The sequence below is a fragment of the Poecilia mexicana genome, unplaced genomic scaffold (assembly GCF_051168715.1).
Source record: "Poecilia mexicana isolate PSO_F unplaced genomic scaffold, ASM5116871v1 scaffold_11, whole genome shotgun sequence".
In the NCBI taxonomy this organism is placed as follows: domain Eukaryota; kingdom Metazoa; phylum Chordata; class Actinopteri; order Cyprinodontiformes; family Poeciliidae; genus Poecilia; species Poecilia mexicana.
In genome coordinates, this window is record NW_028263380.1 from 20,611,141 (window position 1) to 20,629,703 (window position 18,563).

The window sequence follows — 18,563 nt, forward strand, 5'->3', positions numbered from 1 at the left end:
GTGAGCAGTTTTAGTCTTACTCATTTCTTCTCTTTCAGGCAATCAGGGACAAGGAAAATGAAAGACGCTCCTCTATTGGTTGCTTTGCTAACAAGGCAGCATTTCAGGTTCTCGGTCTATGAATAGTTGAGCCTACGGTGAATAATTGGGAGTCACGTTCTGTAGAGAAACCCTCGCATACCGAATCATTAACAGGCTCCACTGTGTTCAGGTTGGTGTAAACAGCATGACAGCATAGATCCGTCCTTCCTTACATCAGTACTTCAGACTGGAGGATGTAGGATAACAGTCAGACGATATGATTTTGGCACAGGCTATTTAAATATTATTACTGAACGTAACCTTTTCTTTATAACCGCAGAAAGTAAATCTTTAGATGTTTGTTTTTTCTAGCAGAATAATTTACCATGCAACACAGCTTAAATAGCCTAAAATAGTTTCTTAAGCACGAGTTCGTTTTTCTTTTGCCTCCACAGTCACTGAAGCTGAATGGAGGAACAGGACATTCACATCAGTCAATCAAGTTTATTTTTATAATACATTTACACCCTGAACACATAGAAAGATCATAAAAACATTAGTCAACAATTGTGAAAACTAGTAACAAACATTACATTTGGTCAAACTCTGGGTTTTCAGTCTAGATTTAAAGGAACTCAGTGTTTCGGCTGTTTTACAGTTTTCTGGAAGCTTGTTGCAGGTTTGTGGTGCATAGAAGCTGAAGCTGCTTCTCCTTGTTTGAACTGAGGGGTCTGGAAGGTTGCTATCTTTAGCAGATCTTTAATGTGTTGTGGTGCTAAACCGTTCAGTGATTTATAAACTAAACGTATTTTAAAGTCTCTTCTTTGAGCTGCAGGGAGCCGGTGCGGGGACTGCAGAACTGGGTGATGAGCTCTAACTTCCTGGTTTTAGTCAGAACTCCAGCAGCAGCATCTGGATCCGACTAATTTTATTTTAGGCAGACCTGTAAAGACGCTGTTGCAGTGATTAATGCAACTAAAGTTAAACACATGGATGAGTTTCTCTAGATCTGGCTGGAATTTTAACAATGAAAATGTTCTTCAGGTGGTAGAAGGCCGACTTTGCAACTGCCTTTATGTGGCTTTGAGGGTTCAGGTCAGAGTTCATCACCAGACTCAGATGTCAGACTTGTTTTGTAGAGTTTGGTTGAAGCTGTGCGTTGACTCTAGATCGCTCCTCTTCAGGCCCAAAGATAATAACTTTAGTTTTGTTTCTGCGCCGCTGGATAATGTTTTGCCAGATCCACCATGATTATTCTGAACATCTGCTCATCAGATGTGCAACAAATCTGCAACAACAGTGAGATGTTATGGACCAAAGTCTCTGAAACATCGTTCTGACACCTTCTTCAATCAGCAGATCTGAAGGTGTACCTAATAAAGTGGCCAGACGGTTTGTATTTTGCCAGCAAGCAACAGTGGTAAAAAATAAACTTAAATATCTCCCTTGTATGACTTTATGACTATGTTTTCCCAAGTTTCTCAAAGAAATGTTTTTCTTTTTAAAGTTTGCATTTATCTGTGATCAACGCCAAACTATTCAGGACTGAACAATCAGGAACATTAGAGGTGAAATTATCTATGAGCAAAGAAATGAGGGAGTGAGAGTAAAGATGATGAAGGTCATTGTCTTTTCAGACTGTTTGTTCAGAGACAAAAACAAAATGCTCCAGCCTTGGAAAACCTCTGAGAGCGCGTCAGGAGATAACGATAACGTTGAACTTATTAGATTTAACTCGGTGCTTCTCGTGTCAACATGACCAGTTTTGGAAACGCTACAGTCACATTCACCATCAGTTTCCCAAAGGTTAGCTGTTTACGACAGACAGCCAAGACTAAAAACTGATTCAGCTTGAAAACCTTAGATAATACTCCCTCAACTCCAAGTTTCTTTTCGTTTAAGTGATGAAAGTTCAGTGTGAAATGACCAAACTGAGTCTTTGTATTTTTCAAAGTGGATTAAAAAGAAAACACTCAGGTGATCAGCAGGAAGAAGGGAGGGACAAGCTGGAGGACGAAGCATGAGGAAGAGGAGGAGGTGAGTATAAAATGCTGCTGCGCCGCTTCAGCTGACTTCAGACATTCACTGAAGCTTCCTTGTCCGAGTTTTAGTTCCTGCTGAAAATAGCAACATGTTCAAACGGTGAGTAAACCTCTTTCTTTCTTGTTTTTCCTGCAATCCGCCTGTTTTTACTGCCAGATTGTGCGTCAGGTTTGTAACAGCCAAAGGAATTAAATCATTTTTACGTCGCTGCTACACCTGCTTTTGTTTATGGAAGCTAAAGTTCATAACTGTTTAAGTTGTCACTTTAAATCTTGAGCTTCTGATTTATTTAAATGGTTTTTGATCATATTTGTTTGAAATTCACTTCAGTGGTGCTGAGTTTAGAAAAAAGCTTTATATAAAAGTTGCTCCTATCTGTCTTTTTAATCAAACTAACCATAAAGGAAGTTGTTTGTGTTTTTTATTTACTGTATTTTTGAGCTTCCTGGGTTAAATTAATTCAGTTAAAGTAAGTCCAGTGTTCCTGAGTGAAGCCCTCATCGTCAGATTGCCATCATGAAGCTAAAAGCATCTCTTTGAACGTCTGCGCTGGTTTTCTATTGCAGCTCGTAGTTCTCTATACGTTGGAAAAGAAGAGACGCTTTGTGAGTTTTTCCCCCCCGTTCTGTAGAGAAACACAAAGAAAGTCATTTAACCCTTCAGGTTGGGAACTGGTTTCCCCCAGCTGCCACTGAACACACCTGAGACTCATCAGCAGCCATTTTCCATCCATCTTCACTCAGATTACTCACAAATCTGATATTTTTGGTCGTTTTATCGCTAAAGAAGGTCTCCAAGTGCTTCATAAAAATCCATATTTTGATTTTGATGGAGTCACAGACTGAACATCTGTAGTTTGTCTCTTGTTGTTCAACTTGATTGCAAAGGGAAGCAGCATTCAAACAAGCTGCAGTCAAATCAGCCCAGCGGTTTCGCATCGCGCTGAAGTGTTTCTTTTTCTGTTTTTTAGACGTGTTGTTCTGCTGCTCGGCGCCCTCGCTGCTGTTTCCCTCGCAGCACCGCTCCAAAGTAAGCCGCTACGTCATCAACATCACCCAGAGCTGCTCATCGTGTTTACTGGTCCTGCAAATTACTGCAACTTCTGGGAAACGATAAACTACACAGCACGTTTACAAAACTCCACAGTTATTTTCATGAATTTGAATATTCTTTCACTTATTACAGTTTAATCCCTGATGTATTGTCATTTCTAAGTCATGCCATAAGTTGTAGCTGCTCTACAGTTCGAACATAAAACAGCAGCAGATTAAATATTTTGGATTATTTAAACTAAAACTTTTCCCTCCACACTTTGACCTCCTGGTCAAAGAGCAATCCAGTCTTTAAAGTCAACCCATTATTTGTCTTAAAATGTAGGTTTCATACAAGTTCAGATAAATCTAGTTAAAGTCCTGGTAGCATTTATCAGACTTCATATATTTACATTCATGATGGTTTATAAAGGACAGGCTTGTGTTTTCTTTCCATGCTTTTAAGATTAGCTCACTAAACTGACTTGTGCTCTTCTCTTTCCCATTTTGAAGAGTTGCTAACAGAAAAGAGCTTGTGTTTACATTATATTTTAACTTCAGGAAACAGAAAGCCTTGAATAAATATTTAAAAGTCCCTATTTGATCAGTTTAGCAAAGTAAAGAATAAGATACAAATTGTTTCAGTTGTATTTATTTTAAATAAGTTTGAGATGTTGGATATTTTGGTTTTAAAAATGTTCCCACTAAATAAATGCACTGATGTTTACATTTGGGTATTTCTTAAGAATCTTATTGTGATCTTATCTTGCTGCAAGAGAGGAGTTATTTATTTAAAGGCCTTTGCCTTGAAGTGTGGCGTTTTTATAATCTGTTTTTGATCAAGAAGCTTCACTAATCTTTATTTTTATCTTTGTTTTACAGCAAGTGCTCCAGAAGATGGTAAATATCAATGTTTACAACTTCGATATATTGTTGTATTTAAAAAAACTCCAACCTTTGGGAAGCAATTAACATCTTCAGGATGCAGCCAATCAGATAAGAGAACAGTTCTGGTTCGAGCAGCTGCTGCCCCCTACAGGCTGCGGAGGTCACTACAGTTCCGAACTTCTTCAGATTTCTCTTATAGCCACTTTTTGTTTCTTTTTTCCTTTTCGTCACAGACAGAATTGCAGCTCTGGTGAAACACCTCAATGGTAACAGCTAAATAATCTGTCAGCAGTAATCCTGAAACCGCTGAAGGGTTTTTAATAACGTTTTTTTTTATTTTGTTTTATTTTTTTAGAGGAAACTACAGATAAACCTATGACCTCACAGCCAGGTAATAAAGACACTGACAGCTCCTACTTTATTGAAATATAGAGAACAAAGACACACCTTTTGTTTGTTTTGTTTTGTTTTGTTTTGTTTTGTTTTGTTTTGTTTGATTGTGTTGTAATCTGCTAAATAATTATTTGCATCTTTTAACTCATTCAGACTCTGATGAGACAATTGAGATCCCAGGTCAGCATCAGATTAAAACTCTGACACATGAGGATATATTTATTATTATTGATTAGTTATAGGGATTAATAACCAATAATCTGTTTTGTCTTCTAGTCGAGTCAGATGAAGCTGACTCAGATGTTTCCATGACTGAAGGTAATATAAATATTTCATATATGTCAATTTGTTGTTTTTAACCTTTTTATGGTTGTTTAATTGCTTAAAAATAAAGGAAATCAATCTACTTTAATATGGAGGTTAGAGATTTGCAGGCTTCAGTTTTTCAATTTATTCTTTAATTTTAATGAAACATAACATAATATTTAAACTTGGCATGAAACGGAGATGAGAAAGTTTCGCTGTTACACGATCATAAAAGAAATATGTAAAACAGAAATGTAAAGCAGATATCCAACCAGAATCTACTAAAACAATAGTACATAAGTATGAATATGTAATATTAACTGTGTGTTGATTCATAATTACTTTACATTTTAAGAACTAGACTTAATATCCAGAATTTGGATTAGAAGGCAGATTATTTGTAGATATAACTTTTTACACTGCAGGAAGCAGTGAAAGATTTCAGCAAAGATTAAAATACAAAGTAATGAAACTTATAAAACAAACCTAATTATACAGTAAGCATGTTTAATCTCTTGCAAAGAGTGTTTTATATCGCCACAGGAAACGGTGACTTTAAAACCAGTTTTGACTTAGATCAACCAACTTTTTCTTTTTAACTCATCACTCTACATTTTTACACAAGTATTTAGCCATTTGTTATAGTTACTCTTATAAATAGTTTCCATATTCAGTGATCTGATACAGTCGTAAAGATTTATATTATTTCTGATGGTTTTCTTCTTGTTTGTCTCTGAAAAGCTCCAGAATCTGCTGAGGACTCTGAGATTTCAGGTTAGTGTTTTTCTTTAAGTGTAACGGAAATATTTTTGTTTTAATTAATTAAAGAAGAATGTTTATTATTATATCTTTATCTTTCTATTTTAATACAGTATGATGTGGTATACTTGGTAACACTGTTACCTCGCAGCAAGAAGGAATCCTGGAGTTAGCATGGAGTTAGCATAGAAAAGCAGGGAGTTAGCACGGAGTTAGCGTGGAGTTAGCATGGAGTTAGCATAGAGTTAGCAGGGAGTTAGCATGGCGTTAGCGTGGAGTTAGCATGGAGTTAGCATAGAGTTAGCATGGAGTTAGCGTGGAGTTAGCATGTTGTCTCCTGGTGAATATGTGGATAAATTACAAACTGTTTTAATATTTTGTCTTCCAGTGGAGAAAGAAGAAAGTGATGCAGATTCTTCTGTGGCTGAAAGTGGTAAAAACATTTAATCTATGTCTTTATCAGACATTGTTCCCTTTTCTGCTTTGTTTGTCTTATTTAATAGATGTAAGTCTGGCACAAATTTTACCTTAAAGACAAATAAAACTAAAATAAGCATTGATTATCTTTCCAGCTCACAAACCTAATTAATAGTATTATCAGTGAAATCTGACATGTTGTGACTCATTAATTGTAGATGAAAGCAAAGACACTTCTGAGAAAACTACAGGTAATATTTATTTCACCTGTCTGAATCTGTAGCTGTGTGTTTACCTGAAACCTCACCTGTCCATGTTTGGACCTGCATTCATTTTTCAGATTCTGCTGAATCAGACGAGAAAACAGATTCACCTTTTCAGCGTGAGTCTTCAGTTCATCACCAATTCTTACTGTTTTTTGGGGGTTTTTATTACAAAGCTGCTTAAATTCCTTATTCTCTGTGTTTCTCAGCCAGTTCAGTGGAGACTGATGGGACATCTTTCATGATGAAGAGCTCTGACGGTGAGGCTGAAGACAAAACTACAATAAGCATGGAAAATTTCCAAAAAGCAAACAGAGAATCGTCACATTTAGCTATTTTTATGTTTAATTAACTCCTCTGGATGTGTTAAAGGATCCTTCAACCATCAATGTGGTTTTACAGCCCATAAATGTGTAACATTTACAACATTTTTAACATACTTCCAACCAGGGCCGGATTCACAAGGATTTGGGCCCCAAATCCTTGTGAAGATAAAGTCATATTTACATAAAGTGTACATTTTAGTTTTTATTGTTTATTTTTGCTTTACACTTTTAAGTCTATAAATTACTTGAAACTTTCCCAAATTGTAATTAGTTAACATTAAAGGTGACCTACGACTTTATATAAAATCATTTTTACATAGATAAATCAATCCATCAGCTATTAGTATCAATATTTCTGCCTCTGGCTTCAACATAAAGAAAATTAAATAAAAATTGTGCTTTGATTTCACAGATGACGACTCTTCCAGTAAAAGTGAGTATTGATTTATTGATTTTAGTCATCAGACTCTATATATAGACAACAGCAAATAGAAAACTTATAATCCAGTAATATAACCAGCTTTCTTCATGTTCACCTGTTCCTGTGTTCACCTGTGTGCCCAGTCTGTGATAAAATATCTGTATTATAAATTTATTTCTGTTCTCTGTTTGTGTTTTCAGCTGTTTCAGAACCATCTGAGGAACCAAGTCAGTTTAAACTTCATGTATTTTATTTCTTAATGCTGTTAAAATCCACCAAGTTAAATGTTTTATTTTTGTCTTTCAGCTGCTTCGGACGAGGACAGCGACCTGAAGGACGACTCCCAGGGTAAGAAAGTAAAGATTTATATATTTATGTCTGCAAATGTGCTTCAGTGTCTGTTCAGAGACAAGTGGTTTATTAATGTAAACAAAAATTATCTTAACATTTTGAGTATTTCTACTTCAGATTATTTTATCTGGTCTTTACTGGCTTTTTACTTTTTATTTGTCAAGTTGTTGGTGATAACCCAGAAATTTCTGAGGAGAAACCTGAAGGTGAGATATTTATTTAATTTAAACAGTTTTAAACAGTAGGCCTGTCACAATAAAAGTTTTTGCTAGATGATAAATTGTCCAGGAAATTATTGTAATAGACGATAAAACTGTTTTGAGATCATTTTAAAGTAATATAATGACAACAACATAATTCAAAATGATCAATAAATTTTGAATTTTAGTGAACATTTAACACTGGAACTGGAAGACATTTTAAATATCCAAAATAAGAGAAACAACAAATAAAATTAATTATGAAGTCTCTGCAAACAAAACGTCCTTCAAAAAAAGGAAAGTTGAGACTAAAACACCAGACTAGAAACTTTACACATTATGCAAATAGAAAATATTGAGTTTATTTTAATTTATAATGTGACTATTTGATTGATTTATTCAGACAGGCTTAGCTTTACCTTGTCTTTATATTTTAATTATTATTTTGACTCTCCGTGACCCTCAGCATAAGTGGATGCAGACAATAGATGGATGAATACTTTGAATGCTTTTATTTTGAAGGTGATCCCGATGAAGACTCTGATGATGTGGCTGCAGGTCAGATTCACTTTTATTTAATTGAAAACATTTGATATTTAAGTTGATATTCTGATCGTTGTCACATCCGCAAACTTTCGTTTTTCTGAAATGTTATTTTTTCTCCATCAGATCTGTTTGAAGAGCTCGAAGGCAACGCGTCAGAGGAAAACTCAGAAAGTAAGATTAAAATTTAAATTAATTCTTTCATACAGATTTATGTCGTATTTTTACTTATTTTAAATCTTTTTTTCTTACAGCTACTTCTAAACCCAAAAGTGGCGAAATATCAGAGGATGAAATTGAAAGTAAAGTTACTTAATTCGTACTTCTTGTTTTTTTAATTTTGTTCTTTTGCACCTAAAATCTTGTTTTCCTTCTTTCAGCTGTTTCTGAAGACAAAGACATCAACTCTGACGAAAAAACTGAAGGCAAGATTTTTAAAATTTAGATTAATTTCTTTAGATTTTGGGTAGTAACTAGTTACATTTACTCAGTTATTTACCTCTGTAACTTTTCTGAAAAACAACTACACTGTACTTTGAGTAATTTTGTTAAGAAGTATTTATACTCTAACTTGTGTAAAATTTCTGGGTTTTCTTCCCGCTAAATTTTTGTTTTAACCATAAAATTACCATAAACAGACACACACCTGCAGTTTTTGTTAAAGTTTCATAAATATTGAAAGAAACAAATTTTTGAAAAAGTTTATTTTGTTATCTTTTGTTACTTATATGAATTATTGTCATTTCAGTCCTTAAAATACCTAAAAAATCCGCTTAATTTTACATTTTGGTCTGATTATGTAATTTTTAAATATTAAGTAATTGATAATTTGACTTTTTACCAAATACTTTTTTTACTCTTACTTGAATAATTTCTTTTATTGCTATTTTTTACTTTAACTTGAGTAAAAATATGTTGAAGTTTTCTTTCCTGAGGACCAGTTTTAGGTTCTCTATCCACCTCAGAATCTAATTTCAATTACATTTAAGAAAACAACAACATATTATTCAGAAATATGTTATCAGAGCATTGCAATCCAATCGTATTGACAGGTTAAATTAAGTCACATAAAGTCTATTTCAATTGGTAAAAACTTATTTATTTAGCAGAACTCAGCCAGTTCCTTCCTCCTGATCAAGCACGTGGTGACAGTGGAGAGGAAAAATGGTTAGCTTAAAGAAACCTCAAGCAGAACTAGATCTAGAAGAAAAAACATTTAATTAGCACAAAAACTCAAAATAAAGAAACAGAAGCCATGACCCTGTCGTTCTTTCTACGTTGGAAAAAGAGTGAAGGATTTGCAGCAGGTTCTGTTTTGGCCTCATTTTGTAAATAAACGCAGCTAAAAGTTTTTAACCGGCAGTAAAATCTGGAGGCTGTTTCTGCTTCTTTTATCTGGGACCTTTGAATATTTTAAATCCTTCCTTTTTGTTTTATTTTAGTTAATTTTGAAGTGAGCAACGCTCAGATGCCAGAGGACAGCACTGATGGTGAGATTCAGAACCAGTTTATTCCATTAAAATAGTTTAACATAGTTTAAAATAGTTTAACTTTATAATCTTTTCTTTCTTCCAGCAGCTTCTGATCCGATCACAGCGTCAGACGAGGACAGTAAAGGTCAGGTTCTGGTTCATATTCAGAATAAAAAGGCCGACTGCACAAAAATACATAAAATAACCTCTTATAATATTGACTATTTTGGGAAACTATTTTATTTGGTTTAAGGGCATTTACTAAGATGGCAATTTTTTATTTTTTACCTTCCTCATCCTGTACGTAGAGACAAGATAAACAATGTTCCTCGTACAACTTTCTATCAAAGTCTGTTAAATCTTTAATTTATTTATTTTTTTTTTTTTGAAAAATAGTTGGAAGAAATAAGTCCCAACTACTCATTTTGTATATTTCTGCTTATAAATATAAATACTTCCCACTTATAAGCAGAAAATCATGGATTAGTAATTTTCATTTCCTAGAAACTGATCAAGTTGAGAATTATTGGTGGTTAACTGATGCTTTTGTAACAAAATGTGTTGAAATTAGAGACTTTTTGGATTAAAAATACTGTAATAGGAGATTTATTTAAAGTTTTTTTGACCAGACAGGGCCAATAAGTAAGAACTGCGTATAAATTCAGAAAAAAAAAACAAAAAAACACTTGAACTGATTAAATTTGGCTCAGGGATAAGATGTTATAAAGATATAATTTAAAACTAATGCAAGTTTTGCAAATTTAATTAATTAAAAAAGGGAAATTAAATGTTGCTGTTCACATATTAATTCACAATTTTTAAATGCGTTTTTGTACAAAGTGATAGCAACAGAAAGATTTCCTGTAGCCGTCTGTATTGCAGCACATTTGAAGAAGCCTCTGACTGAAGACACATTTTCTAAGAGTTGGCCTTAATTTTCTTGATTTTATGTAAAATGTTTTGTTTTTCTGTAAACTGAACAACAAAGTAGGCAAAAATAAAAACACATTTATTAACATATTTATATTTAATTCCACAGAAACTGACAGCGTTGAAGAAATTGAAGGTAACCAAATTTTAGTCTATTAATAATTTAAATATTTTTAGTTTATTAATTATTAATAATTTCCAGCAAACTGATATATGCAGCAGGAATGCTGCTGTGAAAACTTTTCTGAATTTTTGGTCTGATTTTTAGCTCCTGATGGTCAGACGATACAAACAACTGCATTAAATTCGTGTTTTTGTTTCTGCAGATGTAAATGATGATTCGGCCCCTGAAACTGATCCCACCTCCGGTAAATATTCATTATTCTGTTTAATCAAAAGCAAACATGGCTCCCATGTTTTCTTTAAACATTCTGCTTCCAAATAGATTGTGATTACAAAATAAATTATAGTTTGTACTTCTACTGTTATTATGCAACATAAACGTAGGATCAATCTGGATTATTAATCTGTGGTCTCATCCTTGTTCAACTCGTTTGTCTTCATAAGTAGCTGGTCTGACGGTAAATCTTTTGTTTTCTCATTAAGCTGAGCTGTTCTTCCTCCTTCCTCCTCCTCTTGCATTCCTTCCAATCTAATCTGAAACAAGACAGGGAGGCAGAAGTTTCTCATAGCTAACAGGGAAACACCTGCAGACGTTTACAGAAACTATTTTCTTTTTTAGTATTTAAAATCTTGGCTGCTGAAGTTGGAGGAGATGCAATAAGCAGCACAAAGCCTTCAGTAGTTTTTGGTTTTCTATTACTGGAGCCTGAATTTTAGGTATAGCAATAAGGAAATGACTTTAAAAAAAAAAAAAAAAAAAAGCTTAGTCAGCGCTAAAGAGCATGTTAAGTTTAGTAAGATATCATCTTTCAGGGAACATTTCTCATTTCTCATCATGTCTTCTACTTCCTTGAACTCAGTCATGTTTCTTATCTTATCAACTAAAACTGTGGAACAGTTTCTAATATTTGGCGCAGCATGTTTTGCTTCTTGTTGAATTGAACTCATAAAAATGCAGCTGTTAAAAGATTTCACATATATAATTTTGTTCCTCTTCATTAAGCATAAAAACCATCAGAGCTGCAAGACGAAGTTTTACTGTTCGAAAACAATAACAAAGTTTTTTGTGTATTAATATTATGAACCAATGTGCTACTTTGCACATCTTCGTGTATGTTTAATTATTTGCACTAGTTTTATGCACTTATTGTTATTGATTTTGAAGTATTGTTCTGTCTTCATCCCCTTTATAAAGACAAATTAATAAATTATGTTTTATGATTCGCATTTTTAAAAATATATTGGTATGTTCAGTGTTAATAAAACGGGAGACTTTGTGTCTCATCCCTTAGATTAACTGATGCTAACATTTAAATCCAGCACCAACACAGAAACAAAGGTTTAAAATGTTGCTGTACTCTCCTTAGCCTTCCTGTTAGCTGCTGAAAATCTCACTCTCTTGATCTCTAAAAATACCCTATAACTTACTTTCAACAGATTTTTGGCCCCTTAGTTGGCGCGCTGCTAGTGTTTACATAGGAGTTTCTCATTAGAAAAATCTTCTGTGAAGTTGAAAATCAAGTGATTTCTGTAAATTAGATTTTTTTTAACTGTGAACTTCTGATTAGTAGCATTACTAATTTTCCCTCTGATTATTATTTCCCTGTAGATGTGGAAAAGGACGAGTTTGAAGTAGAGCTTAATGGTGAAGTGGACGGTAAGTCAATGTTATTAACATCTAAATTAAAGAAACATGCCGTTGGTTAAAAACAGCCGCTGACGTCATTAATATTGTTTCTGCTACAACTTCGATCTGGAGAAACAAAGCCAAGGATTTATTAACAAATAAATGTGTATTTTTTTCCAGATGTAACAACTGATTCTAAAGGTAAGAGTGTGTGATAATTTCTAAAAGAGAGGCGGACGGTTTTCAACGTAATTTTAGTAATTTCTTATTTGATGGTTTCTCCATTTGATGCCAATAATTTGACCAGTTTTAAACCGGCTCACATGTTTCACATCAACAGGATGTAACCAGCAGATACTCATGGGAGTAAATTACTTGCTAAGCCAGAATTTAATCCCTCATGCAGTAATTAACCAATCAGACTCTTGTATCTATTTGTTTAGTTTAATTACAGGTGGCGACTAATTAATATTATCATATTTCACAACTTTACTGTAGTAATTGCATAAAGCTGAAGAAAGCATTGAGCAAAAACTCAGTTTTTGTTCATTTTTCATCATTATTCACATGAACTGGTTTGTACAGAACAGGATTAGATCTACTGGGAAAAAATAATAAAAAATCTGACTTTAATTCAAGTCTGAATTCTGAGATTAAAGTCAGAATTATTTTTATTATTATTTTATTTTTATTTATTCATTTTTAAGAGGCCTTAATCCTTTTCCTCGGTTTCGGACTGATCCACTCAAAAGACATCAACTGGATGAAAATGGGGGGGTTTTCCAATTATTATCTAAAAACTTCACTATTTCTATAATTACTTGTACTAGATTTTCTACATTATATAATTTTCCTTTTTAATCACAATTAAAAACCTGTCATTTATTATTACTAGACATGACATAAGTCATATCTGATCATTCGATTTGCTTTTTAAAGTCAGGATTTCATCAAAATGTGTTTATTCTTAATGCAAATTACAAATCTAAGCTGATACCAAAGTTTTAATCTTTTCCAACTTTTTAGACGTTTAAATTGTAAGTGTTGCGTTAAATGTAGCTGTTTTTTCTCTCCAGATGAGGATGAACTGAGTGATGATGCTGATCTGACTGACAGTGGTAAATATCCAGTTTAATGAATGAGCTGTAATTTACCAGGTTGCAAAATAATCTACACTGCAAAAACACACAACCTCAAGTATTTTATGACCAGTTTCTAGTCCAAATGTCTTAGTTTTGTCTTAGTAAACTTAATAGTAACTTTTCAGAGAGATATAGAAACTTGTTTTAAGTAAATAATTTCTTGACATTGATAAAAAATAAAAAGTTCCACAGGCAGATTATTTCACTTATGATGTGGGGAAATTATATTGTTATAAATAAATTCATCTGCCAATGGAACTAGTACTTTTTAAAATCAATATTAAGGGATTATTGACTTAAAACAAGTTTCTATATCTTTCTGATAAGTTACTTTTAAGTCAATGTCTTATTTCAAGTGGAATAAGATATTTGCACTAGAAAAAAATACTTAGTAAGTTTTGGTGTTTTTGCAGTGTAAATAGGTGATATTAAATATTTTCCAGGTACATAGTACCATTTTATAGAACAATCAAGTAACTATGTTAACTTCAGTTATGATAAAAATACTGTATTTATTAAACATAACTTAAAATAAATTTGACACGTTAAAATTGGGCCTCTGTCTCTTTAAGAAGCACCTAATCTTTCTGACTTTCCGCCTTCAGGAAGGCCTTACTATTATCCCATTTCCAGCCATTCTGAGGGGCGTTGCACTGAGAAGTAGTTAATATGATGAGCTCAGTATTTCCACCAGCTGTTTGCTAATTGCTGCTGCCGCTAGTTTGAAGGAGCTGAGGCAGAAACTCAGCTGAAATAACGTTATAACATGATATAAAGCTCAAAACGTCTATTTAAATCCACTGATTTGGATAATTACCTTGATTTTATGTTTTATTCTATAAAGATATTTTAATATCTAAAGAAGCCGGATTGTTGAAATCCTTAAATAACGACTGATTGTTATTTGATGCTAAATCCACAGACACTCCAGCTGATGACGACAAGAAGGAATCAGACGAAGTCACTGACAAAGATCTGGGCACTGACAGCTTAGCTCATGAGGATGAGGAGGAGGCTGCAGACGTCACATCGAATGAGGAAGATGTACTGAAAGACGACGGCGGCGACGAGAAAGAGGTCGCAGAGGACGCCCAGGTGATAGAGGAGGAGATAGACGAAGACGACGGCGTGACCTCAGAAAGCAAGGATGAAGATCAAACCGACAGCAAAGTTCTGAGCGACGATGAAACTGAGACGAACCAAACCGACAGCAAGGCGGAGAAAGACGAAGACGAGCTGGACATGCTCGAAGAAGAGATGTTTGAAGATGACTCTCAGACTCAGGAGCCGGACGACCTGGCTCTAGACACGCCCGACTCCACCGAAGGTAAACGCCCAACAGGTCAAAGTTCAGACCGGGAACACAGCCTGCAGTCCTACGTTTTATCTGAATTTTGCATAATTTCAGACAACAGAGCAACTCAAAGCTGCAGTAACTCAAAAAAAGTCTGTAATACTTATTTTTTCTTATTATTTATGTTAAAGCATCCAGTTATAATAATCTTATTTTAATGTTTATTTTTTTTAATATTCCGTGTGACCTCTAAAAGCATTTATTTTAGTTTAATTAATAAATAGTGCCCACTTGTGTGCAATTAAATTTAAAGTTTTCTGGCAGCTTAGAAAACTTTAGTGAACAAATAAAACCATGAAGCAACTTTCTAAGCTTTAAGCCTCTTTGATCAGCCGATCATATAAAACCTGAAAGAGAATAAAGTGACTTGAAGATGAACTTTCACCTTTCCTCAAAATATTTTATTCAATGTTATTTTTGTGACACATTAAAAAAATAACTGACAATAGATATCAGCATAAATGATTTCTGGAAATCATCTTTTTATCATTTTAAATGAGTAAAAAATAAATGTTGTGCACCAAAAAGACAAGCTTTAAAGTCACGCAGAGTGTTGGAGCCAGCAAACTATTTTAAAATAAAACATAAATCTTCGGCTCACTTAAACTGACTTAAAATGCATTCTGGGTTGTAAAATCTAGATTTCACTGAATGCAGATACACATCTCAGCGTTATGACCAAAATGTACGTCTGCATTTGGATGTATGAAGATTTAATTGGATGTATAATTAGCAACAAAATGTCTTTTTTTCTAACCAAACGTTCAGCAGTGGAAAGTTATCGAGTCTTATTGTTTTTATTTTGACTGTGACAGCTTAACAGTAATATTAAATATATTTGCAAAAAGTAAAACAAGGCGACGTTAAAGTGGACAGAACAGTAATATTCAAATTCACATAAATGTGGTTGTATGAAAATATATAGAAAAATGAATCTGCTGGAGGAAATACGCCGACTTCCACATTTAACTTAACAGACTTTAACACGATTAAAGTTAAATTACAAAGCAGCACAGTTTGTAACAATTGTGTTGTTTTTACTGGAAGAGAAAGAATGACATAAGAGATTGAATAAAATATGTATATTATAGACATGCTTTCAAAATAAACCATTTAAAAACAGAATTAATTAAAAGTTAAACAGTCCAGATGTGACATGTCAAGTTTTATCCTGTTGCAGCACAAACTTCTGACATGGACCTACTTGATGACTCCACTCCCGCAGGTAGATTTGCTTTGCTCAATATCTGAGTTTGTCCTGTAATGCAGTAATATTATAAAAATAAACATTTTTATTGATGATTTTTGTGCTAACTAAAGTAAACTTCTGTTTTCCTCCAATAGCTGGGAACCAGACGCCCAGTCTCTGAAGCGTGGAAGCTCTCGGATGTCAGGTATGACTGAAAATATAAAAATAAAAACATTTTTCATTGGTGTGTAAAATTAGCCTCAATTCAAGAGGAAATGAAATATCAGAAACGTACAAAAATATATTTTTCTTACATTATTTTTCAGTTGCAAAAAGAAAATTCAATGGATTTTAATGGATTTTTTCAGGCTAGGTATAAAGGAGTTTATTATCTGAACTTCAAGGGTTATGAACGGGTTTGCAATATGTTACAGTATAAATTCTGCTTTACCACAGTTTGTTGTGAAAAACTGGCCTCAATTATACGTTTCTGAAAAGTGAAAGTTTTTGCTTCATAACTGGGTAAATGAATGTTGTTGTTTCCTGACAGAACGGCGCTCCGGTGTCTCCATGGTGATTTACCGCTGCCATGACAACAACAAACTAACCTGCAACTAAACTCAGCTGTCTCTCTGTTTTGTGTCTTTTTGATTTTTGGCTGCTTTTGTTTTTCATGAAGAGATATTAGAGAATATCTTCTTTTCTTCTCTTTCTCCTCCTTGCTCTTCTCTGGGGTTTCTTTTAATTTTAGCTCATTTTCTCACCTGTCTGCAGAAATATTATCCCAGCTGCTGATCTTAGATCTGCTCTGTGGGTCTGATTTCACACATTGATGTGTACATACAGTCCATCGTTTACTTTACAAACATTAATGATTATTTTTTACAAGAAATTGATGAATGTCAAGTCCTTCACTGTACACAGAAATTGGCTAATAAAGTGTGAACTGTCAGAAACTGCCTGAATCTTTTCTGAGAATAAAAAGTCTGTTTTTCTTAATCATTTTGTGAATATAACTTAATTTCAAGTAATTTGTCTTTGTTCATTCACTTCTTTTATATATCAATGATATTTATCAATTTTCAGAATAGAAATACCAAGACGGAGGAGAAGATAATTTTTGTCTCAGTGTGTTTTTTATTTATTTTTGCATTAGATAAAATGCAAAATGTGATTTAAAGAGCGTAGATTCTTCTGAGAGATGCAATGACATCACTTCCTGCATCCAGGTCGCCATCTTGATAGGCGGAAGCAGCTTTCATTGGATATTATTGGATTCAAAAAGGTGATAAAACTGTAAAAAGAAGTTTTTCATTATATCCAGAGAAGGTGAGCAAACTTTACTAAGCATCGAGGTTCGGCTAGAGAAAACCCAAATAAAATAAAAATAAAACCCAACACGACACTTTATTCATTCAAATGTCTCTAAAAATAACCAAAACTGTGACACGATCAGCCGGTCAGTAATATTTTGGACTGATTGCTGTAAGAATAAAAGAGATACTTTGTATTGAAACCTGTAAATTTATTCCCACAAAGTATGAAATGTAACTATAATGCAGATTTGCAAATATCCATCAAGTCACTTCTGTACATAGAATCACTGCTTATGTGGTCGTATTTATAATTTCATAATGTTAAACATTTGCTCATATTTTCTCAAATTTGAGCATTTATAACAATTATTACACATCATACGTATGACTCAGCAAACACAAACGACTTGTTGACTAACTTGTAACCATAAATGAAGCAGAACGAAACCTAAATGTGTTTTGTTCTGCTTATGCATAACTTTGAGTTGGTGCTTGTGAAACTGAATAAGATAGAAAATATTTAAATTTTTACCAGAGTTTTCTAGAGTGAATATGGATCTTAGCTTGGAAGCACATCAGGAAAAAAAAAAAAAACTCCAGTTAAGATAGAAATGTTGAGAATTTTTGTCATTTATAGATTTTGCATCTTTAATTGTGAGTCAAACAAATTAAAATGGATTAACCAAGACCAAAAACATTTTAACATTTTAACTGAAATACACAGAAATTTGTAAAAGGTGCAAAAATTAGTTTAGGTTATATTTTCAAGTTGTGAGCTTTGAATCATTTCAGTATCAATATTAATCATATATAGGTTTTGTTCTATATCAGGAATGTCAAACTCATTTTAATTTTGGACCAAATAAAGGACTAGATGCAGAATGTATTGGTAAAAACTCATTAACAAACTTATAAAATGTAAATAAAAAGCTATTTCTGCCTTCAGTAAAAGTTCTTCTTAACTTTAAATAATATTGAACATCTTTTCACTTTGATGCAATTTGGCAGAATGCTGATAAAAACTGATTCAATTTGATCAATAAAACAATATTTAAGCACATAATTGTTATTTTTGAAGGTTTTATTTAGGTGTCCTGTCAGACTTTAGAGGACCACATGAAGAGTTGCGGTGGGCCAGATTTGGCCCCCGTGCCTTGAGTTTGACACGTTTTATATAAACAGATTTTTAAGCAGCTCTTGTGAGTAAATTTACACAAAACTGTTTCTAAATCTTCACTTTTCTCTAAAATAGACATTTTTAACGCTTGTCTTTATGTGATGATTCAGATCTTTGCACTTTTCTTACAAGTAATGCGGGAAAAATGTTTCATTCAAGCAGAACCAAAGAAGAGAACACAGGGAAGTTTTATTGCTTAAATTTTTAAAAATATGTTTCAATCATGTTTTCAAAATGAAGCATGTGGAGAAATTCCTTTATTATCAGGATG

The 18,563-nt window shown here is 33.4% G+C and overlaps 1 protein-coding gene across 3 annotated transcripts; it reads left to right on the plus strand.

Annotated features, from left to right (window-relative positions):
• Window positions 1-2,055: 2,055 nt before the first annotated feature.
• On the plus strand, window positions 2,056-16,755 carry LOC106904029 (uncharacterized). Of its 3 annotated transcripts, none has more exons than XM_088009859.1 (31): window positions 2,056-2,163; window positions 3,035-3,093; window positions 3,978-3,995; window positions 4,217-4,249; window positions 4,339-4,374; window positions 4,530-4,556; window positions 4,653-4,694; window positions 5,424-5,456; window positions 5,830-5,874; window positions 6,077-6,109; window positions 6,199-6,240; window positions 6,331-6,381; window positions 6,860-6,880; window positions 7,069-7,095; window positions 7,175-7,216; window positions 7,384-7,425; window positions 7,942-7,977; window positions 8,089-8,136; window positions 8,217-8,264; window positions 8,343-8,387; window positions 9,405-9,452; window positions 9,538-9,579; window positions 10,474-10,500; window positions 10,691-10,732; window positions 12,097-12,144; window positions 12,295-12,315; window positions 13,191-13,232; window positions 14,179-14,583; window positions 15,791-15,835; window positions 15,955-16,004; window positions 16,350-16,755. In XM_088009859.1, the coding sequence occupies exons 1-30, from the start codon at window positions 2,153-2,155 to the stop codon at window positions 15,978-15,980; spliced, it is 1,485 nt and encodes a 494-aa protein (XP_087865985.1). In that variant the 5' UTR covers window positions 2,056-2,152; the 3' UTR covers window positions 15,981-16,004; window positions 16,350-16,755. The 3 variants fall into 3 exon arrangements, with proteins under 3 accessions (XP_087865985.1, XP_087865986.1, XP_014823607.2); XM_088009860.1 differs by having other exon boundaries at window positions 9,541-9,579; XM_014968121.2 differs by lacking the exon at window positions 7,384-7,425.
• Window positions 16,756-18,563: the final 1,808 nt, after the last annotated feature.

What these genes read in the sequence shown, in the direction of transcription:
- LOC106904029 (XM_088009859.1), top strand. An exon ending in AGATGTTTCCATGACTGAAG is followed by an intron (nt 4,695 to 5,423) that starts GTAATATAAATA and finishes GTCTCTGAAAAG; the next exon opens with CTCCAGAATCTGCTGAGGAC. An exon ending in TTCTGAGGAGAAACCTGAAG is followed by an intron (nt 7,426 to 7,941) that starts GTGAGATATTTA and finishes TTTATTTTGAAG; the next exon opens with GTGATCCCGATGAAGACTCT.